General features: G+C 40.3%; 1 protein-coding gene across 1 annotated transcript in view; it reads right to left on the bottom strand.

Moving 5' to 3' along the window:
- Positions 1-25,739, bottom strand: part of aspg (asparaginase homolog (S. cerevisiae)) — a 152,059-nt gene that overhangs the window by 79,700 nt on the left and 46,620 nt on the right. The window contains exons 4-7 of the mRNA XM_039741427.1: positions 13,824-13,935; positions 10,395-10,520; positions 10,103-10,186; positions 7,350-7,476 (exon numbers count right to left, since the gene is read on the bottom strand). Of these exons, the coding sequence (XP_039597361.1) occupies positions 7,350-7,476; positions 10,103-10,186; positions 10,395-10,520; positions 13,824-13,935 (449 nt within the window). The remainder of the gene's footprint in view (positions 1-7,349; positions 7,477-10,102; positions 10,187-10,394; positions 10,521-13,823; positions 13,936-25,739) is intronic.

The following is a 25,739-nucleotide window of genomic DNA, read 5'->3' as shown; positions in this document are numbered from 1 at the left end:
CCGTGAGTTCAAACCTGGCGATCGTGTTTTGGTACTGGTTCCCTCGGATCCACACAAATTCTTAGCTAAATGGCAGGGCCCGCCATTATTGAGGAGCGTATGAGTCCGGTAAATTACAAGGTTAGAATACCAGGCCGGCGCAAACCATTCCAGATTTTACACATTAACCTCTTGAAGGAATGGCACGACCGACAAGAGGTTAACACTTCCTTGGCTGCTGTTTCTCAGACCGATGTTACCATTGGTAACGATCTTACTGACACGCAAAAGACAGAACTGTTATCTTTGATAGAACGGAACACTGATGTCTTTTCAGATTTACCAGGCAAGACTAACATTACAAAACATAAAATTACCACTGAACCTGATGTTCGCAGACAGATGCGCCGTTCGGATACCGGAAGCGCAAATATTGTGCGAAGAGGTAAAAAGATGCTGACACTGGGTGTAATTCGTGAAAGTAGAAGTGACTGGTGCAGCCCAGTCGTATTAGTCCCAAAGCAAGACGGTTCGGTTCTGTATCGATTTCAGACGCTTGAATAAGGTCTCTAAATTCGATGCTTATCCCATGCCCCGTGTCGATGAACTGTTGGAAAAACTGGGTCAGGCGAGCTATATCTCCACGCTAGATCTCACGAAAGGCTATTGGCAGGTGCCTTTAGAGGCTAGCAGTTGTGAGAAAACGGCATTTGCGACTCCTGACGGACTCTATGAATTTACAAGACTCCCGCTTGGTCTTCACGGGCACCTCTAACTTTTCAGCGTATGATGGATCAGATCCTACGTCCTCATTCTGAATATTCCGGGGCATACCTTGACGATGTCGTGATTTTTAGCAATGATTGGAAAACACACTTAGAGCGGCTTCAAGCCGTTCTTGAAAGCTTGAGACAGGCTGGCCTTACTGCTAACCCTAAGAAATGTAAACTAGGCATGTCCGAGACTCATTACTTAGGCTATTCTATGGGCAAGGGTTTACTTAGGCCACAATTAAGGAAAATAGAAGAAATGCTTGTTTACCGAGACCTGAGACACAGAAACAAGTACGCGCTTTCTGGGCTCGCTGGTTACTACAGAAAATTCATTCCAAATTTTGCACATAGAGCTGCTCCTCTTACAGAACTTACTAGAGGCAGAAAAAACCGACCTATCTTGTGGACAGAAAATTGCGAACGTTCTTTCAACGATTTAAAAAAAGCATTGTCTTCTTACCCAGTTCTAAGGAACCCGGATTTCACAAAAGATTTTATCTTGCAAACAGACGCAAGTGCATTTGGTGTGGGCACAGCCCTGTCACAAATTTTTGATGGAGAAGAACATCCAATCACATATTTGAGTAGGAAATTACTTCCTAGGGAACGCAATTATTCTACAATTGAGAAAGAATGCTTGGCAATTAGGTGGGCTGTGGAAGCGCTTCGCTATTACTTGTGGGGACGAAACTTCACTTTGGTAACTGATCATGCTCCACTTCAGTGGTTGTACCGACAGAAAGATACAAACTCTTGTCTAATGAGATGGTTTCTGGGTTTACAACCTTACAGTTTCACAGTAAAGCACCGACCAGGTTCTGAACACGTCAACGCAGACGTATTATCCCGACCACATGAACTTGGTACAGAGAGTCGCTTGATTCACAGGAATGTGAATAAAGCTGAGGGGGACAGTGTGAGCTGGAGGGCTGATCGCACCTCAAATAGATATATATAGATATATAGATATGAAAACAACACTCATATCAATGACAAAACAATTACATTAACAATCATGTTACTTTATTTTTAAAATTTTTCCTTTTCTTTTTCATACTTTCTTTAACACACTACTTCTCCGCTGCGAAGCGCGGGTATTCTGCTAGTGTTGCATAAGTCAGAAAGCTGCCTCCATCTCCATCCCAATACAGAGAGGTGAATACATTTTCACAAAACAGGAAAGTGGATACTGAGTGTTAGCTGCTTATTTGTAGCCTAGCAAAATACGCAGAATCTGCGGACCTACACCTTTAAACATATTGCTTCTGGTTGTTTTACAGCTCAAATACTCTTTCATTCCAACAGCTATTAATCTTACAAAATCACTTCAATTTTAATAAACATCCACATGCCTAAATCAACAGTTAGCATTTGCATAATCATCAGTCAAGTATAAATGATGTTTTGGTTTATATGTCTAACATGTCTGATATAATGTTTCACCATAAGTATTATGCTCCTTGTTGTATTTTATTTGTATTTGTTATTTGGACCAAGTTTATGTATGATGGCCATGTTCTTTGTTGATGTCTTTTAAAATGGTATATCAAGGTCTCTCTAAAACCTGCTGACAAACCAAATTTCCCTCTTGGGACAATAAAATTGAATTGAATTGAATTGAAAAATGGCTACCCTTTCACACATGCTGCACAATTTATTTTAAATGGGTAGGTGTATAAGTGGGTTATTTCATTTTGTGGAATTAACAGACGGCAGGCCGCAGAGTGGCGTAACGGTTTAGATTGTGGACCTCAAACCTTGCTACTGACACTGTGTGACCATGAGCAAATCTCTTTATCTAGAAGGGCAAAAGAAATGTAAGCAGTTGTATCTGTAATGTAAGTGGTCTTGGATAAAGACATTAGTCAAATAAGCAAATGTAAGTGTAAACATTTGTTGGCCATAGTTTAGGTGCAGTTTTTGTGCCACAGGTACAGTGCGGCTACTGTTTATAAAAACAGGCCCCTTGCACAACCCTGGTTTACCGCTTGATTTTCACTGTATTAATGACAATACTGACTTTCAGTGTTGAAACCCATTTAAAATTTTGCAGGGGTTTAACATGCCCTCTCTTCAGGTGCTTAAGCATCAGTCTCATGATCCCATGCTGTGCAAGTTCAAAGTTATGTATTCTGCAGCAAATTGTCTTTTCAGAAGCATTTAAAGTAGAGTGCTCTATAATTTTGATGAATTGGGTCATACATGAATGTGGGTGAGTGTACATACTTGGGATCAACAGTACAGAGTAACAGGGAGTGTCGAAGAGAAGTGAAAAAGAGAGGGCAGGCAGGGTGGAAAAGGTGGAGAAGAGTGACAGGAGTGATTTGTGACAGATGGGTATCAGCAAGATTGAAAGGGAAGGTCTACAGGACGGTAGTGAGACCAGCTATGTTATATGGGCTGGAGACGGTGGCACAGGAGACAGAGCTGGAGGTGGCAGAGTTAAAGATGCTAAGATTTATATTGGGTGTGATGAGGATGGACAGGATTAGAAATGAGGACATTAGAGGGCCAGCTCAAGTGGGACAGTTGGGAGACAAAGTCAGAGAGGCCAGATGGCGTTGGTTTGGACATGTGCAGAGGAGAGATACTGGGTATATTGGGAGAAGGATGCTAAGGATGGAGCTGCCAGAGGTTAGGAGGAAAAGAGGAAGGCCTAAGAGAAGGTTTATGGATGTGGTGAGAGAAGACATGAAGGTGATGGGTGTGACAGAGCAAGATGACGAGGACAGGAAGATGTGGAACAAGATGAACTGCTGTGGCAACCCCTAACGGTAGCAGCCGAAAGAAGAAGAAAAAGAAGGGTCATACATGATCCTCCACTGTTGTAATTTCCATTTCCAAAATCCATTTAAATGTTTTTTCCCCTTCTTAATAAAGTGACGTAACTAGTCAAGTAATTAATAACAAAGTTTGCTGCTAACAATAGTTTTTATGATTAATGTTATCAATATCACTGATTAGTGATTCAAGCTCTGCCCATGTCATGAACAAAACCAAAATTGAAAAAAAAAAAAAAGCTTATCATCCACCCTTAAACCCAACAAGGTGGAGGTAGAATGTATTGGTTTGAATGAAGCATTAAGTTTCCCTGGATGGGATACCCATCCTTTAAAGGGTATATATCCAATTCACCTAATAGTAGCATGTGTGAGGACATTAGAGTCTTGGAATGAAGCTCACATGAACACAAAGAGAATGTAAAGAAGCAAACAACCCTGGGCCCGCCACGAATCGCCCTGTAGAACAAAATAAGATCATCAGGATGTGGTTTTAGATGGGGATTCTATTTGCTTTTGTGAACAGAGTTGAGAGTGCGGAGATATGTTAACAAATTTTTTTTAGTTATTTATTATTTTTTTTGTGCTTTATGTACAAAAACCTTAGTGTACATAAACCAAAGACACTTACTCTCAGGCTGCTATTCGTGGCTGTCGACACGCTAATCAAGAGATTAGCTAAGCACAGGATCAAAGCGAGGTGATGTCGGCCAACAATGCCCCAGCACCAGTGCGTGTCTATTTATTATTCTGTCTGGCTTCTTTGGAAGGATGGATGCGCTATAAATAATTAAGCTGGGGAATCAATTAAAAATCATCACATCGCCATCATCACCAGAGGACATTTCCCAAATTCCTGATTTACATGGAAAGAGGGAAGATGGGCTTGCAATTCAGCTTTGAACATTCACATTGGACTCCTACTGTTGGAGGCCTCCTTTTAAATGTGGAAATATGGAAATTTACTTTCTTGATAACAATTCCATTTTTAGTTAATTTGAGAGACTAAATTAAAAAAAAAGATGGCATTTGGTATAATATTGCCTACACTTCGATAACAGAAGCCAAGGAGGCACTGCACAGCACGACATCATAAGCCCCCAAATCTCATCATTGCACCACCTTGTCTATTGCAGTACTTCCCAGAGAAAGCTTAAATCTGGACACTCAGCCAAGACCAGAGGGAGTATTTTTTTAAACAATATTTTTGAAGTGTTTCCCTCTTTTAATAGAGTGATGTACAATTTGCAAATGGGATGTCTGCCAGCTGAAACTGGTTCTCCACTGGTGTATCAAAAAACTGCAGCAAGTTTCCGAAGGCTTCACTCCACTTTCAAAACACATTCTCTGCATTTGTAAAATGGGCAAGGGTTTAGAGCCAATAAACCCCAGATTTTATAGATGGGTAGAAAGAAAAACTCAAGAGTGATATGAGTGTGCACAGTTAAGACACTAAAAAGGCAGCACCATGGCTAACGGTGGTAGATATGTGTCCATAACAAACATTCATACCCCGTGTACAATAAATATCCACCTGCTTACAAAAAGATACGTCTTAGTTAAAATGACTCTGCTAAATCCCAACCTGAGCTCCGGGTTTGAGATTACATGCTGCTTTCTGTTTCGCTTACTGCACTGTAACTATATAACTTCCTTACATGTATTTGGCATTTTTCACACCCTACAACACTCGTGTGAGACCCAGTGTACAGTGGGCCACGAGTCTATGTAACTCAATGAATACTTTGAAAATACTTTGATTTAAAACATTTGCTGGTATTTTGAGCAACATTTTCAATGCCTTACTAACAGAATCTATTTCTTCCAACTGCCTCAAAATAACAATTGTCTTCATGCTAAAGAAAGCAAAAGTGCACCATCTCAGTGACCACTGACCGATCACATTCACTCGCATTGTGATAAAATGTTTGGACTGCCTGGTGCACAGCCAGATTTAACAGAACAGTTAAGACAGTATGGACTAACCGCACTCTGTATATCATTATAGCCAGTCCACAGAGGATGCCATGTTCATTGCACTTCATAACATTCTGACACCCATTGATTACACTGGTCTACAAAACAATATTTTTTGTTTGCTACTTGAAGCTCTCTATTAAGTTTATTACACTGATTTCATACATAAAATAGGAATTAAGCTAGCACATCAGATTTTTGAGATACACATCATTTCCGTTTTGACACTTTTGAATATCAATATATCGACACGATATCTGGAGTTTGTCCCACCAAAATTGTTTTGATATGTTTATTCTGAAAACAAACCAGAAGATGATAACCAGAGACACTTTAAAACATGATTATGTCAATTTACATCAATATAAAAGCAAAGTCAGTGTGCTAAAAATTGTCTGAGGCAATTGCCTTTGCGCTTGTACTGCACATCCGTCGCTCTTTGCATGAACCAACAGTAGTCACCCATCATGCTCGGAGTGAGTTTTCCCCCCCAGATATTGGTTTTCCATCACCTTTATATCTTGATGAAATCTTTCCCCATGCTCATCTCTGACATCGCTTAGATTTGATGGAAAAAACTCGAGATGAGAATGTAAAAAAATGCATCTTCAGTGACATTCTGGCTCCCGTAAGCTGATATACTTTCAGCAGGTTCTCCACAAGCTCAGCACAATTCTCTGCTCTGTGACTGTCAAGAAAATTCTGGACAACCTGCACAAATGAGGGTGCTGATTCAGTGGGCTTAAGTTTCCTTTTGAACTCATTGTCAAGCATAAGTTAACGGATTTCAGGGCCAACAAAAACATCTTCCTTAATTTTGGCTTCACTTTTCTCGAAACCAAACTTCTTTCTTAAATGCTGAAACGCATCGTCTTTACTTTCCAGTCACCCTAGCTGTCCAAGACCTGGAACATCATAACTAAAAAATGGGACGTGCTGGACAAAAATGGTTCTCTTTAGCCATGTTTCGAGATGGCGACTCTTTTCATCGGGTGAAGGGGAACTGAAGTATGGATGCAAAACGTGAACGACCCAGTGCGCATGCCTGGCTTTCCCTATTTTTTGTGCTAATTGCTCGCTTTCCGACTCACAGTATGATTTCAGTGTTGCTCTTTCTGACTGACTCCAACGTATTGGAAATAATGTAAATTCATCTCACTGTGGTGCTTATTCCGTACGTAATACCATGTAACACATTATAATTGTCCTAGTTTTCGTTAATATACACATGCCACCGAAAAAAGTCAGATGCCACAAGAAAGTCTATTTTAAGGGTGAAACACCACAGCAGACAGAATCCTGAGTGGAGGAACTTACAATAAAATGTCAATCAGAAAACTGTTTGTTCTTTTTCTATGCTCTGTGTCTTTCATTTAGGAAATTTACCGGTTATAGATTCCCGGGCAACACCAGGTACTCCTGCTAGTACACTATAAAACAGAGTCTCTTCTTTCTTGCAAATCCAATTCAAACCAATGTAGTTATTTTTTCTGCAATTAGTTTTCATTCCTTTCTGTTATAATAAAGTGTCAATCTGAACAAAAGCAAGGAACTTTAACTTCATAAGACAAGAACAATGAAAATGTGACTTTAAGGTGTCAGATATGCATCAGTAGAAACCAAGAGGTGCCCAAGGATCAGCATGTGTCTATTTTACCTGATGTCACCTGACTTGATCAAAATTTCATTTATTTTTCTATAGTTTCGCCACCAGGTATATCTCAGTTCTGCTCTAAATGTTTGTCAGTGGCTATCTGTGCTACTGCTTCACAGCACCACCTGCTGGCACTTGTTAGGATTATCATCTCCATTAATTGGCCAATCAAAACATTTTGCTTACTTTTTATATCTACTTCAGCATTTGCCAGGGGAGCAAGGTTAGGCGAAGAGAAGGCATTGAAGCTTCCAGCATCCACTTTGGTCGCACGGTTTCCTCTGTATAATTTGTGATGGAAGTAGAGGCAGACCTATAAAGTAAGGGGAAGAATGAGTGCCCAGTGAAATGGGTGGCAAAACCAAAGTATGAAAAATAACAGGAGAAAATACTGAAAAAGTCAAGTAAGAGACAGACGATAATACTAGTGCTATTACTAAAATGGAGAAAGAGGCTAAAAGATTATAGCTCATACTTGATAATCTAGGAATCAATCTAGTCACTTTTCCCTGAACCTCTTCTAGTATTGTAAGATTTTTTTCTTGTAAAACACAGGTCAGAACTGCATATGATATTCTTGATGAAGCACTGTCAGTTTGCTGTATAGCTTATGAATAACCTTGAAGCGAGGCCACATAAGTGTTGTTGTTTATTCTGTTTGCACCCTGTCGCATCTTGTCACATCACCCCGTTTAAACTAGTATAGAGAGATATAGAGAGAGAGAGAGAGATATAGATAGAGAGATAGAGAGATATAGATAGATAGAGATAATAGATAGAGAGATATAGATAGAGATATAGATAGAGATATAGATAGATAGATAGATAGATAGATAGATAGATAGATAGATAGATAGATAGATAGATAGATAGATAGATAGATAGATAGATAGATAGATAGATAGATACTTTATTAATCCCAAGGGGAAATTCACATAATCCAGCAGCAGCAAACTGATAAAAAACAATATTAAAGAGTAATAATAATGCAGGTAAAAACAGACAATAACTTTGTATAATGTTAACGTTTACCCCCCACGGGTGGAACTGAAGAGTCGCATAGTGTGGGGTCTCCTTAGTCTGTCAGTGGAGCAGGGCAGTGACAGCAGTCTTTCGCTGAAGCTGCTCCTCTGCCTGGAGATGATCCTGTTCAGTGGATGCAGTGGATTCTCCATGATTGACAGGAGCCTGCTCAGTGCCCGGCGCTCTGCCACGGATGTTAAACTGTCCAGCTTCATTCCTACAATAGAGCCTGTCTTCCTCACCAGTTTGTCCCAGTAATAAGAAACGGGTAAGGCTCTTGCGGTGAGGCAGAGACCCCCTGGAAACGTCAGAACCAGAGGTTTTTCCATTTACATCCCGGACATTATTATTTAAATGGGAAGGAGGGAAAGAGAAGGAGATTCACCTAACCACAACTGATCATCATTTTTCTGTCTTCATTCACATCGCAACATTTTTCCAGTTTGTTTCTCACTCGGCTGGATTTACTGCAATGCATTCATTGCCAGAAACCCCAGGGTTGCACATTATTTTGCACCATTGCCGAGGAATCACAGTGAGATTATTCTGGTATTCATTCGGGAGAATCAAACACAAACATTTTGAACAGCTATCAGTAATTTGGAAAGTTATTTACCCAGACTCATTTTCACGTTCATTATCATTACAGTAATCATTCGTTGTCATTATTTGTATTGTGCGTTTGTTATTCGTATGCAGGGACAAGGGAGGATTTATTATTGTACATATAGTGCCCTTCACTTTGCTGGTATATATATTGTGAGTTGGAGGGCTGATCGCACCCCAAGAAGATACAGACGCCCCTGGGAAAACCCTAACCCCTGAAACACAGACTACCCTCACATTGCTCCTTACTTTCTCACTTGCGCTATAACGTGTAATACAAACCTCGCGCGATACTCCGCTAACTTAAAAGCCTTGTGCAGCGCCTGTCAGTTTTGGAATTGATTGTTTGCTTTTATCTATCTCTCTCTCTCTCTGACATTCTCTGCTCCTAGCAGAATGTCATCTGACTTGTCTTGGAGCACGTTTAAGCTTTTGAAAAAGAAACAAATGTTTGTTTGCAGTGTTTGAATAAAATTCCTGTTTTCTACAACCATCTGTGTCGCTGTTCTAATCTGTGACCCAAGCGTGACAATATATATACAGTATATATAGAGAGAGAGAGAGAGAGAGAGAACGCCGGAGATTTGTATGATTGTATTTGTTTGTTTTTTTTTGTTTCATCTAATAAATTACTGCAATTGATTTACATTCTGATATTGTTTGCTCGTGTTTAGCCATCGATTGGGGGAAAATATTATTTGCCAGCGTTATGGCTTGGTAGATTTAGGTTTTCCTCAGTAATTTATCCAGGCCACAGGATCTGGTAGTGTGGCTGCCGACCAGATAAGGGGTCAGCCGTTACAACCTCCCTTGGTTTATACTCACCACTGCATGGGCACTATGTAACTCTGTATCTGATAAGCCTTTTTATTCATTTCTGGATGTGTGCAGTGATGAATCCACTATTACTCCCTAGGTCCTTCTAATAAGTGTATTTATTTTTACTTCCTTTGTGTAAAACTTTACATTTATTGTTATTTATTATGCCATATACCTGTACGCGCATTTATAATGATTTTACCAAATGGAGGGGATCCACCATTCTAATTAATTAAATAACAGCAAATAATCAGCTTGTAAGTTACATTTATATCCAAGATACTAAAGCAAATTTGATTTTAAACATTATTGTTTGTATAATAATTAAGCAATCAACAAAAGTTTATAAATGAGACTACAATTAAGCTATACTGTAGTGTATATACTAAGAATTAAACACAAATATGCCACAAAAACACCAGTAGATTGCTGGCCTGTTTTGCTTTGTAAGAATAAGGACTTTGAAGGAAATTAAAAAACTGCTTTCTCACCTCTGGAATCACAAACTGACCCGCAATCAGGAGGGCACCCAGCAGGTTGTCACGTCCATCATTCCTCATTTCATAGATAGGTACCTGGAAAGATAAAGCAACGATCTCTGCAGTCATTAACAATTACCTTTTTTTTAAAAATGAGTAAAACACATAACCCTTTTAAAAATGTCTGCTCAGAACTGAGAAGCCAACATTTATTGTTAAGCTGTTACGTCAGCTTTTGAAGCCAACAAATAGCAGAGCAGATTCAGCAGAGTTTTCTTTTCCAGATTCTGAGCTCACCCAGTACCTGAGAACCAGTCAGGATGACCGGTTTGCCAAGGTCTTCGCACATAAAGGAAAGGGCAGATGCAGTGTAGGCCATCGTGTCAGTGCCATGCAGAATGACAAACCCTTGATACTGTTCATAGTGCCACTAAATAAACAAAAGCAGAATAAAAATGTTTTAGTGAAACACATACATATTCTGTATATAACAGGCTTTATAATGAAAGAAATAGCACACCAGTCTTTGAATCAACGTCATACAGTAAAATATCTACACTACGCACAAAAAGGGGACACTCTCAGTGTATATCTTTTTTTTCTTTATTTGTCTATTTTGCTCTACTGCAAAACAAAGAAATGCATTTATGTATAAAATAAGATTTGTGGTCCCCGGGCGGGGCTGGAGCCCGGCCGGGACGCCCAGGAGGACGTGAGGAGGGCTGGTGCCTCCTCCAGACCGCAAGGGGGCGTCCGTCCTGGTTCTGTTGGGAGCCTCAGGTAGGGGGCTTTGAAGCCCAGCCCTGTAGGGACCCGTGGCCACCGCCAGGCGGCGCCCCAGTGCCTAATTGTCCCGGGAGCCCGGCACTTCCGCCACACCAGGAAGTGCCGGGGGGAAGACGACCGGGGAGACACGGACGGCTTCCGGGTGCGCAGCCAGCACTTCCGCCACACAGGGGTGTGGCCACCGTTAAGTGCAGGGAAGCAGCTGGAGCCCATCTGGCTCCCCATAAAAGGGGCCGCCTCCCTCCAGTCAGCGGTGGAAGTTGGGAGGCAGTACGACGGAGCTGGAGAGAGGACAGGAGGCGGCCAGGAAGAAAGGCACTAGAGACTGTGGGCCCTGGACTTTGGGGGATTCAGTGCCAAGGGCACTGCGGTTTGTGAGTGCACGTGTTTTGGACTACTTTGTACACAGTGTAAATAAAGAGTGTGTTGGGTGCAAAAATGTCGTCCGTCTGTCTGTCCGGGGCCAGCGTTCACAGATTTCTTTTAATTTCTAGAACGTTCAGGAGTTGTAGGGTGTTCTACCATATTAGCCATTATGGATGCAATGAGAAGTCAAGCAAAATGACCTCTTTTATTGGTTAACTAAAAAGGGGTCATTTTGCTTGACTTCTTGACTTCTCAGTACTTTTCACGAAAAACGGTGCATTACTGAAATGCAAGGATATCAATATTTTGAGTTATGTATATCTCTATATATTTAAAATCCAAAATCTGTCTGTATGTCTGTCCGCTTTTCACGAGACAACTACTTAACGAATTTAGATCGGGTTTTTTTCTATAATTTTCTTGAACGTTCCAGTTGATTTTGCACAAAATATTACAGTTCGCTTGCAGTACCAACGTGAATCTGAGAGAGACGCAGCAGACCGAGGGTAGGGGGGCGTGGAGGGGGAAGCGTTATGTTACGAGTAGGGAGCCGGACAGGGCCATCATCACTCATGTGCCAGCCTACGTTTGAGTAGGTCAACCTCTGCGTTTTGGAGAGTACCTTGCCTTCGTTTCGCTAGCGATACCCGTTTGTTTATTGATTTTTAAAGTTTGGCCTGTTTCGCTTCTACATGGGGACAGCTAATCTTTATATATAATACGCTACCGTGGCTGTTCGTTTGTCTGTCCAGGATTTTAAATCGCCTGTAGCTCGCAAACCATTTGACCTATTGACCTGAAATTTGGTGCACATATACTACGTGAAGTCTACTATCCACTTTCGGGGGAATGATTGACCCCCAAGGTTATTCCTCTTTTTATTTTTACTTTATTTTATTGAAGAATCAACTCTCGGCAGCGTGCAGCACATACATATGGGCGTTGTTCTCACTCCTACCACCTTCACCGTCACTTCCCCTACCCCTTATATCTTCAATCATTCTTGAGGCAGATTGAAGACTTAAGGGCCAGTTTAAGTGAAAAATTAAGGAAACCGAACTAAGCAATTGTAGCACAAACACTGACTTAATCAGTTTTAATGCAAAAACAGAAGCAGCGGGCCACTAGGGTGGAGAAAAGAAGAGCTGCTCAGGAAGCAGCAAGCGCATCAACCTCTGAACAAACGAATGCTAAATGTGCAGAGAAAGAGTATGAAACTATGAACGCTCAAGCCAAGTGTATTCACTGCACATTATCGTGTAGTGCGGCGTTACTGGAATAAATGTTAAATAACCGTAATTCGTTTATATTTCCATGAATTATGTCCTTGAATTATTTGTAAGCCACTGAGATGAGGCGAGTACAACTTTAATAGTTTTACATATTTAAAACATAATCTTACAGCATATCATGTAATGTCATGGTTAGATATCTGGACACCATGACAACTAAACACGGTCATAAATAAACATAAAACAGTTGGGTTTTTACCGTTGTCAATTTAAATGTGAAGGAAGCAGCAAGCACATCAACCTCTGAACAAACGAATTCTAAATGTGCAGAGAAAGAGTATGAAACTACAAACGCTCAAGCCAAGTGTATTCACTGCACGTTATCACGTGTGCAGTGCGCCTTTACTGGTTGTGCATATTCTGAAACCCACTTGATGTAATCCAGGGTCATGGGATGGGGTGGGGGTTTTAATTTAAAACATTCTAAGGACTGTGAAAGGCATAGAAGAGAACACTCTATAAAATCGCCAGTTCTGTCCCTACAATTGACTCAACGCGTGGCCATGTGACGATCAGCAAATCACCAGCCAGAGCTCAGAATGTAAGAATAAAGAAACAATTGCATGTCATCCTTAAAGCACATACATATGGCATTCATTATGGAAGGGCACTATGCACAACCACCAAGTCACAACTTCAGTGCTCGGTGCCAACTTGCTGCTTCACAAATGTGAGAGTCCGTTAACTTACCAGGGCTTGTGCTACAAAACATATGGAATGATAGTGTACTTCTAAAGTTTTTACTGATGATATTTGCTATGAAAAAGCTCTGTACACAATTATAAAGGTTCACCACACACTCACTGTTTGACCATCTACAAGTATTGCAACTTACCAGCATAAGATAAGAATATGGGGAGCATTGTAACATATTTATGATTTAAGTAACAGAACATTCTCAACCCTGCTTAACCCAACTCAGAGTCACGATAAGTCAGAGTCTGTGTCAGCAGGGACAGTCTTTGGCAGGCTTACGTACATACGTTTAAAATGAGAAATGTAAAATTTGATATGTCCAGCCCTTCAATGGCAGGATGTTTGCTGGGCAACACATTTTTTTGTATGTCTGTATAAATAAAACCTCACACACTCAGGTAAATAAAAAGGCCTACAGGAGTTTTGGTATATGGCAACCCCACTGTGCAAAGTACGCGCAAAGAGAAGTTCTGCACACTTGTGAGACCCATCTGGAACACACAGTGCAGCTTTGGACTCTGTATCAAAATGGATACACAAAAAACTAAAGGGTACTAGGTGAAACAGAAGTGTGAAGCATCTTTAATACTAACATAGATGTCATTTGCAATCTTGGCCCAGTCTTCTGTTGTCATGTTGCAGGAATCAAGGAGCGGTGAATATTCAAGAACTGTGTATACGATTCTCTTATTCTGCTTTGAAAGCCTGGAAAATAAGAAATGGAAACGTCAGTAATGGCGGGGATAACTACTTCATATAAGAAATCACAAGCAAACTGTGATAGAATATTTTTCTTTAATCACTACATAGTGTATTGATTAACATGATATCTGGAGTCAACTTTGTATTTTGTTCCACTGTCCAGCTTCATAGAGCACTGCGACAGGTTCTCAGGTAAAATGTAAATATACATCAACTTGGCAATCTCAGTATAAAACATGAAAACCACTGCACCCCAGGAGGTGCTGCTATAAGAACCTAGGACTGAATCCCAGCCCAGCCATCATCTGTGTAGTGTTTTTACAACCTTGTTGTCTTTCATGTGGTATTCCCATTTCTGCTCACATTTAGGTTGACTAGACAGTCTAAATTAGAACATCAGAACACTCTGGATGAGAACAGGCCATTCAGCCCAACAAAGCTTGCCAGTCCTATCCACTTATTTCTTCCAAAAAAACATCAAGTCGAGTTTTGAAACTCCCTAAAGTCTTACTGTCTGCCACACTACTTGGTCACTTATTCTGAGTGTCTATCGATGTTTGTGTAAAGAAAAACCTCCTAATGTTTGTGGGAAATTTCCCCTTCACAAGCTTCCAACTGTGTCCCCGTGTTCTTGATGAACTCATTTTAAAGTCACCGTCTCGATCCACTGCACTAATTCCCTTCATAATTTTAAACACCTTCAGTCAGGTCTACACTTAATATTCTTTATCTTAAACTCTAAAGGCTCAGCTCTTTTCATCTTTCCTCATAACTCATCCCCTGTAGCCCTGGAATCAGCCTAGTTGCTCTTCTCTGGACCTTCTTTTGTGCTGCTTTGTCCTTTTTGTAGCCTAGAGACCAAAACTGCACCCAGGACTCCAGATGAGGCCTCACCAGTGTGTTATAAAGCTTGAATTAGCACATTGCAAGCTGGTACAGGTATCTACTCTACAACAAGCAGGATCCTTATTACAATAGCAATGGAATAACAGAATTCAGACAATGGATGGGTACGTCCTTACTACTTCCATTTATGTTGAAGTGAAACAAAACTCCATGGATTGCCATCCCATGTAGGGTTGTTTTCAGTCAGCACCAAATCGGCATTTCACATAACAATATGTTCATAACATGGCTTTTCCTACATAAACCTATTTTATTATGACAAAAAGCAGCAGGCAAATATTGTATTATGTGGAATGAACGTGGTCTTTACCATTTGTGCTTCACGTTGGGCATAAATGTACAAAAATAATGCTAAATCTATGGGTGTGTTTTTCTCAATATTTTGTTTTTTTTTTATCTTGAGTTATCATGTACACAGACAAACATTCTGACACATATATATTGCTCCAAACATGATCAAATTTTGTTCAGGCACACCTAACGTGTTAATTCATTGAAAAACGAATTTTTGATATTTTCACAATAATTTCCCCTATATAAATTAGCTGAGTTATGCAACATTGCCCAAGAAAGTAAGTTGAAAAGTAGAAAGGTAAAAAAAGTAATTACAAATTATACATTACCAGACTTCACATCTGTTACTTGGTTTACCTTCTGGTACAAAAAAAGCCCAAATTTCAATCAATAACTCTGAAGACAATATGGTCCTGCCTGGGCAGTTCGAGATCATAGCAAAATTAGTAACAGAAAAAAAGTTAAATGTAGTGAAAGGCTTGAAAGGCAAGTGAGTCTTTTTTTTTATCATTAACGGATCACAGTGAAGTATTTTTTGCCACTTCTGCCATCGCCGAGCCATCTATTGGTACCCCTGGGTGGTAGAAGAGCTGTAATTAAATGACAAAAATCTGGGAAATTCTGCTGTGCCAAATTTCAAGGGTGAAATATGAACGTCAAAGCTGTGCCTAAACAACAAACAGACTAACAATCAGTCTTTGTCCAACCCGCTATATCCTAACACAGGGTCACGGGTGGGTCTGCTGGAGCCAATCCCAGCCAGCACAGGGCGCAAGGCAGGAACACACTATGGGCAGGGCGCCAGCCCACCGCAGAGACTAACTGAGATTGTGTTTTACACATACATGAAACCTAAGGTTCTCTCTCCATTGAAGTAATTGTGCATAATATCGACACACATCCAGACCTTTACAGCACTGTACAAAGTTTCATACAGACTTAAGAGATTTCACTCTAAATTATTGTGGCCGTGTCCTCACATCCTGACACCAACTGGCATCACTTCAAAAGTGGTCAGATCATTTTCAGTGAGGATTCCAATGAAAACTCAAAGGGTTGGTCATTTAAACTTATCAGAATATTTTCCCTATATTCCCCACTTCAGGTATATAATGATAAAGAAGTGCAGATATGGAGGAGCATATCAGACCATCTCAAAGGCACTAAACGGACTCTGGAGTTCAGTGCAGCCCATCAAAATGAAATTCAAAAATATGAAACTACAGCCAAACTGCCTGGGTCAGGCCGCCACTCAAGAATGGCACTTCTCGGAGAGGCTCCTCTGATGCCAATTGTCACTCTGACTGAGTTGTACAAGTAAAACTGCCACTGAAGAGGATGTTATCTGCTCAACAGTCTCCAAGGCATTGCACAAAAGGGAAAAAGGCAAACTGTATGAAAAAAAGGAAAAACATAACATAAAGAACTTACTAAAAGTCAGACACCGTAAAAGATGCGGCAGAAAGTCATGTGATCTAACACTGCACATCAGCCAGGTGACACCATTCCTACTGGTGGTAGCATCATGTGGTGGAGATGCCTTTCAGCAGCAGGGTCTGGCAATCTGCTCAGGACTGATGGGAAAGCGAAGGCCACACAATACAGACAGACCCTGAAGGACAACCTGCTCCCCCACTAGCAGAAAGCTTAAGCTGGGGAGGAAGTTTGTGTTTCAAGAGGACAAAGACCCACATCACACTGCCACAGCAACAATGGAGTGACCCTAAAATGAAGAAAACGCAGGTCCTTGACTGGCCCAGTGAGAGTCCTGACCTTATTTGTGGTGATACCTAAACACTTCTGTCCACCACTGCTGCCCAATTAACTTTGGCACAGTTTTTTTTTTTTTAGAGTAATGGGCAAATCAAATCATACTCCATTATGAAATTCAAAATTAATAGAGACTTCTCCAAAAAGCCAACTTGCTCTAATAGCTGCGGGAGTTGGCTCAAACAAGCACTAAAGAGGGGCATGAATCTTGACAGACGGTTGTCACTTCACTTTTGGAATTATATTTTTTTTTAAATCAATTAAATTTTTTTTTCCTTTGTGGGAATCACTCAAAAAAAATGATTGAAAATCAAAAATTCCCAGTCAAAAAATTCATTATCTGAGAGAGGGTTGGAGGCTGAATACTTCTTCAAGACAATGCAGATACATACATCCTTGCATATTAGCTAGAGTTAATAGAGTATGAACATTTCTGACAGCAAAAACCTATCAATCCATTTAGTGTGCTGTGTTTTAATAAGGGTTTTTATTTCAAAATTTTGTGTCACATTTGCTCTTAACCCACATCAAGTTTGTGAGAGAAGACTTGCATTTGAAGATCAGGATAAAGACTGCCATTAATTTTTCATTTTTTGGAATAGAACAATGGCTTTTAATGAACATCTAAGAAAAATAAGTGAATAAAGCAGGCTGCTAGCCTGCGATGGGGTTGGTGTTTCCTAAGGCTACAGATCATGCATATTTGGGGTAAAGCAGGGTGTACAGAGGGCACAATTATTGTATTCTGGCATTTCCAGAATAATCCAGCTCATCGGACCAGGCGGGGTGAAAAAGCATTTGTTTGTTGTCTTTCTTTGCTTATGGAGGTGGTGAACCCCTTGTTCCAAATCGGCTCATCCCCAAGACCCCTGATACATATTCATGAGATCCTCGAAGTGGCATTACCGTTTGATGTATACCGCTATGGCAGCATAGGGCTAATCATGGTGCAAACAGTTAAGCAGCTGTGAAAAGATTTCCCTCCACCCTCCCATGACCACTTAATCTCTTCTTTATATATTAAAAAGAAGAAAAAAAAAAAAAACGCAGTACCTCATTAACATACTACAGCACACAAACATGGAAAAAGACAAACCATCTTTTTAGGGAGTGAATAGAACAGCAGGGGTCCTCAACCACCCCCAACAGCCAAAAAAAAAAAAACAGCCAGAAAAGCCTGCCGACACGCCGCTAATTAGCCGACTATCCTCCAGCATATGTTGTTGATAATCTCAGGGCAGGGGTTGAATGTAAAGGCGGGGATGGCAAATACTATTCAAATTACCAATTATTTATTTACCTTGCAGTCTTGCCGGCAGTGCTTCATTAGGCAGTTACAGAAGGGGATATCTGCATGCCGCAGCTCCTCTTAGAAGGAAACGCAACGGGTTCTGTCCCCCCCAGATGAGAGGGTCCATATGCACTTTTCCTCCCCTCCCCAAAATAAATTGGAGTTGCTCAAAGTGGTGGTTTGGGATAAGCTTCAGTAAATTAAGAACTTCAAAAAGAAAAAAGGTGAGTGAAGATTAGAAGGTCCACATTGGCGCTTCCTTCAATGTGGGGTGAATGGGTTCCATGCAAGTGTGTCACCCTATTCGTTTGTCACACAGAAAGATTTAATTCACAATTGTTTAAACAATTATGTATTCTTTCAGTTAATTTGCTTGGTCCCAATATGAGATCAAAGGGAGCTGATGTCTATTCCAGAAACACCCACAACAAAGCAGAAATCAATGGTGGGCGAGCTGACAGTTCATTACAGGGCACAAACATGCTCACAGTCATTCATATGTGGCAAATGTTGAGCTCCACACTAAACCTAGACAGGCACTGGAACAACATCCAAAATAATTTGTGTGTTTATCTATAGAAATGCGGTTTAGTAATTTACTGTTCATGCTTTACACAGAAATCGCTCCGAGTCTGCACTTGGTAAACAGTGCTGAAAAGAAACTGAATTGAATGAAGCCTCCACACGGACAGGGGACTAGCCAGAGACTGAACTTGGGGATATACAGCCGTGACGCAGCAGCCCTAATTACTGTGCCCCCCAGGAATCACTTATAAATCTTCTTAAGCCGTATAGTCAAATTTACAAAATGAAGCTTAACTGGAGAGCATAAAGTGCAAGGTAGGAGCCATTTCTGGACAGGGTAACATCCAGTAGAAGACCCAATTGCATGCAATCTTCAAATAAGCACTGACCCAAATTGGGTTAATCTGTGAAGCAGCAGTGCCAGTCAGTGAGCTTTCATGCCACCAAGATAGAAACCATTAAAGAGACCAGTAAAAAAAGGATTACCGTATATACTTGCGTATAAGTTGGGTCTTGAAACCCAAATAATCGATCATAAAATCAGATCCCGACTCCCATTCAAAAATGTGACCCCTATTATTTTTTACATTTTTTTTAGATCTTCTTGCTTCCTCGAATCTCTCATCAGTTTCTCAGACACATCGAATTTTGATGCAGCAGCGCAGTTACCAATTTCTTTCACTGCTTCAACGACGTTCAATTTAAAACCAGCTTCATATTGTCTTCTGATCAAACGCTCCATCGTAGATAAGGGATGCTCTTACGATAAAGGTGTATGAGGGGGTGAGATACAACAAATACAAAAGTCGTTTCGGAACAGTTCTGGCATTTCTGTGTGGTCAAAATAGAGAGAGAGGTGAGGAACACATGCAACACACAACATTGCTGCACCCACACAGAATAAAAAGGCCGTTTGCTCCGTGGTTACTCTCTCAGGTGGGCGTTAGCATATCATAAATCGCTTGGACTAACAGCGTGAGTTTTCCGCATTCGACTTATACAACCGACATTATAAAATACCGGAAACTATACGGTAAAATCAAGTCCCGACTTATCTGCAAGTATATACGGTAAGTGAAATCATGTTTGAAATGGAGTGATATTAGGGTGCAGCGGTTGGCACTCTCAATGAAGTCTGGTTGGATTCTCCACCTGCCCACTGACTTCTCCCCATTCCCGTTCCTCTACCACCCAAAGATATACCAGTTAAGCTCAGCAGGTCACCTGAATTAACAACATCAACTTGGGCACTGAGCATCCATTCGTAATACTGTAATGGACAGATCAGGTCAGAAGAGTGGTTAAACGTGAGATGTACATACATCATGAAATAATTTTAATATCCATACTTGAAACAATACATGGGAAGACAAATAAAAGCCAGTAAAAAGTAAAAAGACCAAAGCCTGGAGATGTAGTTGTGCTGCATAATCTGTCAGATATGATCAATATTGTGACAACTTTATAGAATGATTTTGCATGAATGACAGACAGTTGGTCAGTGTAGAATAGCTGGTCATTGATCATCAGCCCAAGGTTGTATACTTAGTTAACAGATTATAGCACCAATGAGCTGTGCTAAACAGAGACGAGAGTGTTGAATAAATGAGGTGGCTGGGATAACAAGGATCATCGTCTTTGCTAGACTGAGGTGGAGATAGTGCTTTTTTTTTACATGTTGAGTGATCAGTGAGACATGACAAGATTCCAGCTGATACCATATGTTTCCCTCCCAAGTGGTACAAACATTTATTACAAAGATGGCTAAATAACAAATATTTGTTTTGTACTTTCAAATCTTTAACTAATATTTATGTAATGTTGAGTAAACAGCATTTGACAGACTACATTGGATGTAGTGGCCTATTCTTGATGAGGTGTTTTCTTGTGTTCTTTTTGTGTTGTAAACGGGTTACCTATCCCGGTGATGACAACCATCTAACCTCATAACTGGAGTTTAATAGGATGACCGTATCTGTTTTGCGTCATTCTTTGAGCTGTAGTTTTACAACAAAAAAGTGAAGGAAAGACACTTCACTTGTTCGCCTTTATTGTAGCACAATGTATTATGAAGTCTTTCAATAAAGTAATAAAAACAACAACTACTGTTATGGAATTGTAGAATTGGGATTAGGAGAATGAGTCATGAGAAGTGTGGACAAGACTGACAGGTACATCATCAAAAATGGATTCTAACTCTTCCACAATTAGGTTCAACATTCTCTGAATCCATTAATTGCATTAGATGATTACATGGAGGTTAAAACTACCCTGGCAGAACTGGGTGTAAAACACAGCACTGGCAAGGTTGTCAAGCCAATCAAGCACACATGCAGTAGCTAATGTATAATCATCAATTAATGAAACCAAACCAAACCTTGAGAATGTGGGAGGAAAAACAGAATATTCAAGGAAAAGGTCACATATAACTACACATATACAGTACATACAATGGCTAGGAAAGTGAAACAGAGCTAAGATGTTGGGTCATTGAGGCAGCAGTGCTACCCACTATAAAAGCACACCTATTTAGAGGTGAAAACAAAAATAAATAAATATAAGTAAAAATACACTAAGTTACACACATCATTAATGGCAGGGATTCAAACTGGTAATTGAAGTTGTCGTTGCACCAACTATTCTGCCTCAATGCCAACTAGTTTATATATATATATATATATATATATATATATATATATATATATATATATATATATATATATATATGTTGTGGAGGACTGCCGGCTTCCTATGCCGGTCCTTACCCCCAGGCCGCCAGGAGGAGCTCTCCTGACAGCAGGATCGTGCCCCGAGGTCCAGCAGGGCCTTATGGACTCTATAGTGTTTATACACAGCCCTGCTGGATACCTTGGGGACCACCAGGAGTTGCTGTGGGGGAACTTATGGGCTCTGTTGTGCCTTATGACCCGGGAGTACGTGACGGTCACGTGACGGGAAGGAATGGCGTGCTCCCGGGGTGAAATAAAAGACTGATTGCCCTGACCCGGAAGGAATAAGGAACTGTGGACTGCTGGGACAGGAACACCTCCGGGTCAGGGGCTATAAAAGGACGGTGCCTCAGTCCAGACACTGAGCTGAGCTGGGAGGTAGAGGAGCAAGTGTCTGGGCGAGGAGGAGGGTTTAAAAGAGTATTGTTTATTGTATTTAATATATGAGTAGTGTGGAGGGTGCTTGGTGCACTGTGAAAGAAAATAAAAAGTCTTGGCCTTTTACCTGGTGTCTGGAGTTATACCTGGGGGTTCAAGGGAGCACTAGCGCCCCCTACTGCCACAATGTGTATATATATATCCCTTTTGGGATGCACTACTTCTGATATTAAAATAATTCCTTGTGTTTGAATAATGTGTAGTTACATGCTGTCACGTTATCTTCACATGTTCTGGCTATGCATGGCACATGTCCAGTATTACATAAATCATTGTAGAATATAACTCGGTCACTGTGTAAGACCTTCGCTTTCATATACGTATATATTGAGTTAATTAGAAATATCAAATATCAACATGCCCTGCTCTATTCAGTTGGACATCAGCACCAAGGACAGCAACCGCAGAGTAGAAGACCACAGGGATGAAGTCCTAAATGTGACAGTTAACTGAATAATTTCAACCTGTGATTGCAGAAGTTTCTTTCCTCGACTTAACCTTTATTTCTTACCTCTGTACAAATGGATTATGCTTTTTCACTTTTTGCCTGCTATGTTTTGTTTTAAAGAAAAATCGTCACCTGTGAATCTAAGATGTTTAAGAGGCATTGGCGGTTGTCCAAAGGTGTAAAATATTTGGCCATTTCGGTACACTTGAAAGCAACACCCGAACAATTAAGCAGCAGCCATCAACTCATATGCAGATCCATAGGTGAAGGGCTTAAGCATTTCACTCTTCTAGTGCTCCTGTGTAGTCTAATTATCTCCTGTACCGTCATCAGTCCACACCTTGAACCTGTCCCAGTCATTCAATACATAAGACACAATGTTCCTCCGGATATCAAGAGTGAGCCTGATATGGCCGTGAAATATGTAACAAAGAGAATGGAAAAGGTAGGTGCCATCTCTGGGCATGGAAACCACTCGGTAAGTGACAGTTGTTTGATCGATGGTGATCACCTCGATAGACATGGTAATGGGGGTACAGTTGGAATGATAAAGGAAATGGGTACCTGAACAATGTAAAGTAAGTCTAAAATACCTACACAATAACTATATTCACAATAAAAAAACAATAAAATAGCAGAGAAGCCGTGGATTAGATAAAAAGGCTGTAGTTATCAGCAGGGAGACATAAATACCGTGGCAAAGAAAGGAAGGGAATGTAGAGACTGGAGCGACAGACGGCCTTATATAGGCAGGCAGCCAATTATGTGGGAGGCATGGGGATGGGGGACGCAACGCCACCTGACACGGTGACCAAGCTGCAGGCTATGGACGTATATATGTAAGTAAGTAGGATTCAGTTATGACCGTTACGTGTAGAATTTTAAAATGAAACCTGCTTAACTTTTCTAAGTAACCTGTAAGGAATGAGCCTGTCAAATTTCAGCCTTCTACCTACACGGGAAGTTGGAGAATTAGTGATAAGTGAGTCAGTGAGGTCTTTGCCTTTTATTAGTATATATATATATATATATATATATATATATATATATATATATATATCCTATATATATATATATATATATATATATATATATATATATATATTGGTGGTGCAGTGCTTAGAGCTGGTGCCTTTCTGATCCAATATCCTGTACAGTCATCAGTGTGGAGTTTGCACAATCTCTGCAGGTCCGAATGGACCTCCGTATACTCTGCTTCAAGTTCTACATCCCTAAACACATACCGCTTTGGTTAACTGGAGATTTAAGATTGGCTCTATGTAAGAATGAGCCCAAGTATATACATGCGTGACCTCCAAAATGGACTGGAGTCCTTTGGTTCCTGCCTTGCACTTGGTGTAGTCAAGATGGGTCAAGCCAAGCCATGTCTATTGTTATGGGTACACAATGAAATGGGATTCTTACTTGCATTTCTCCTCAGAGCAGTTGACAAAAATACAATACAAAAATTAAATAAATTTTAAAAAATGCATAATTTGCAATATACTGTATATATTGTATATGTGTAAATTATATTTATATTTTTCTTGAGCATCTGTAAAGTTTATTTTCCCCTTTGGGATACAAAATATCTATTTATATATCCAAATACTGTGTACACTGTACATACATAAATATAAACAAAATATTTGAATTCTTATGATTGACTGTATAGGAAACATACGACTTGCAGATAGAAATTATCCCTAAATTTACTGGTGCAAATGCTAATGGCGCCAAAAACAAGGAATGTGAGAGAAATATGGCTGTGCAGGATAGCGGTTGGATATTCTAAAGCAGTGAGCGCTGCACATGTCCTAAAGAAAGGGGAGCTGGGTGCCACTCATATTCTGTGCTGCCTCCACCACTCTCGGCAAGGATTTACACTCTTGAGCTGAGCGGGTATCATACCAAGATGTGATGCAACCGGTGAGGACGGACTCCTCTGTGAACCTAGAAGTTCATGAGGACAGAGAAGAGAGAAAAGCAAACTGAACTCAGATGTCTAAGCAAGTAGAGACACCAGTAAGCCTTCTTGACAAGATCTGAAATGTGTTGTGTTCACTTCAGTTTATACTGTAGGTGGTTGTCACTCCAAGAAGTAAGCTGAAGTCACAGAGGTTTGCCTTCTGGTTAGGAATGTCCAAAATCCAGTTGCAAAGGGTTGTATTTTGTTTAAAACTACAGTGAGCTGCTTTATGCTACAAGCTGATCAAATAAGCTTCAGTGATCTGTGATTAAACCGTGAACTTCTGTTGAAAAATCTGATCTTTTACTCAAACTTGGTAAATGCAATGCAATGGCTACAGGATTTTTTTTTATTGTATTTTGATTAAAGTAGATTTTAAATCAGATGCCTGGTGGGATGCATCTATCCATCTATCTCTATGGAACAGGATGCAATAGAGCAAAGCACTTTTGACACATACTCTAAACTTTTGAGGCAAGACATTCATCAGAGTGACCAGCCAATAATCAACAAGTGACATCATGGGCTCCAGTCCCCACGTGGAAAACATGGCATAAAGGACAAATGGCCCAGGGCTGAGAAGCCTTTACATCAGGACTTTAGGAGACACCATCCATTTATCAGCCTAACTTCTGAATCAAGACAAGCCACCAGAAGATGTTCTGTTTGTTCCTCGCACAGACTGATCATTTGGTGCTACTCTTTTGCTTTCATATCCTTCTGAAAATATATTTTTTCTTTGATCACTGTGTATTCTCATTAAGGCTTTATATCCTGATTTTGGTATCATTCGATTATTTTTTATTACTAACAAATGTTGCTTTGCTTTATATTCTGAAGGGACACCTCCAAAGGTGAGCAGCTGCGGAAAGGAGTAACGGGCCACTGGCAAATGACAGTGAAATGAGGACTTAAATTTATACTCAGTAGGTTAGAGAAGTTAACTGAGGTAAGAACTGCAAAAAAATTTTCTGAAACTTGCTTTGTTGCTTTATATTTCTAAAATACGGAATTTTGTTATAATCGTCTATACAATGTTTTTAAATGGAGAGAACTGTTTAAGGAAGCAATCTGCTGAGAGTAAAAATTACAACATTAGAAGTCTGGACGAGAACAGGCCAGTCAGCCCAGCAAAGCTGACCAGTCCTACCCACTTAATTCTTCTAAAATAACATCAAGTCGAGTTGTTAAGGTCCCTAAAGTCCTCCTGTCTATCACACTATTTGGTCACTTAATCCAAGTGTTTATGGTTCTCTGTGTGAAGAAAAACTTCCTAATGTTTGGGCGAAATTTACCATGAACAAGTTCCCAACTGTGTTCTTGATGAACTCATTTAAAAGTCACCGTCTCGATCCACTGTGCTAATTCCGTTCATAATTTTAAACCTAATGTTCTTTTGCTTGAATTGTAAAGGCTCAGCTCTTTTAACCTTTAGTC

Source organism: Polypterus senegalus, chromosome 18 (genome assembly GCF_016835505.1).
Source record: "Polypterus senegalus isolate Bchr_013 chromosome 18, ASM1683550v1, whole genome shotgun sequence".
NCBI lineage: Eukaryota > Metazoa > Chordata > Cladistia > Polypteriformes > Polypteridae > Polypterus > Polypterus senegalus.
The sequence above is the reverse complement of the archived record's forward strand: the minus strand, read 5'-3'. Positions and strand labels throughout refer to the sequence as shown.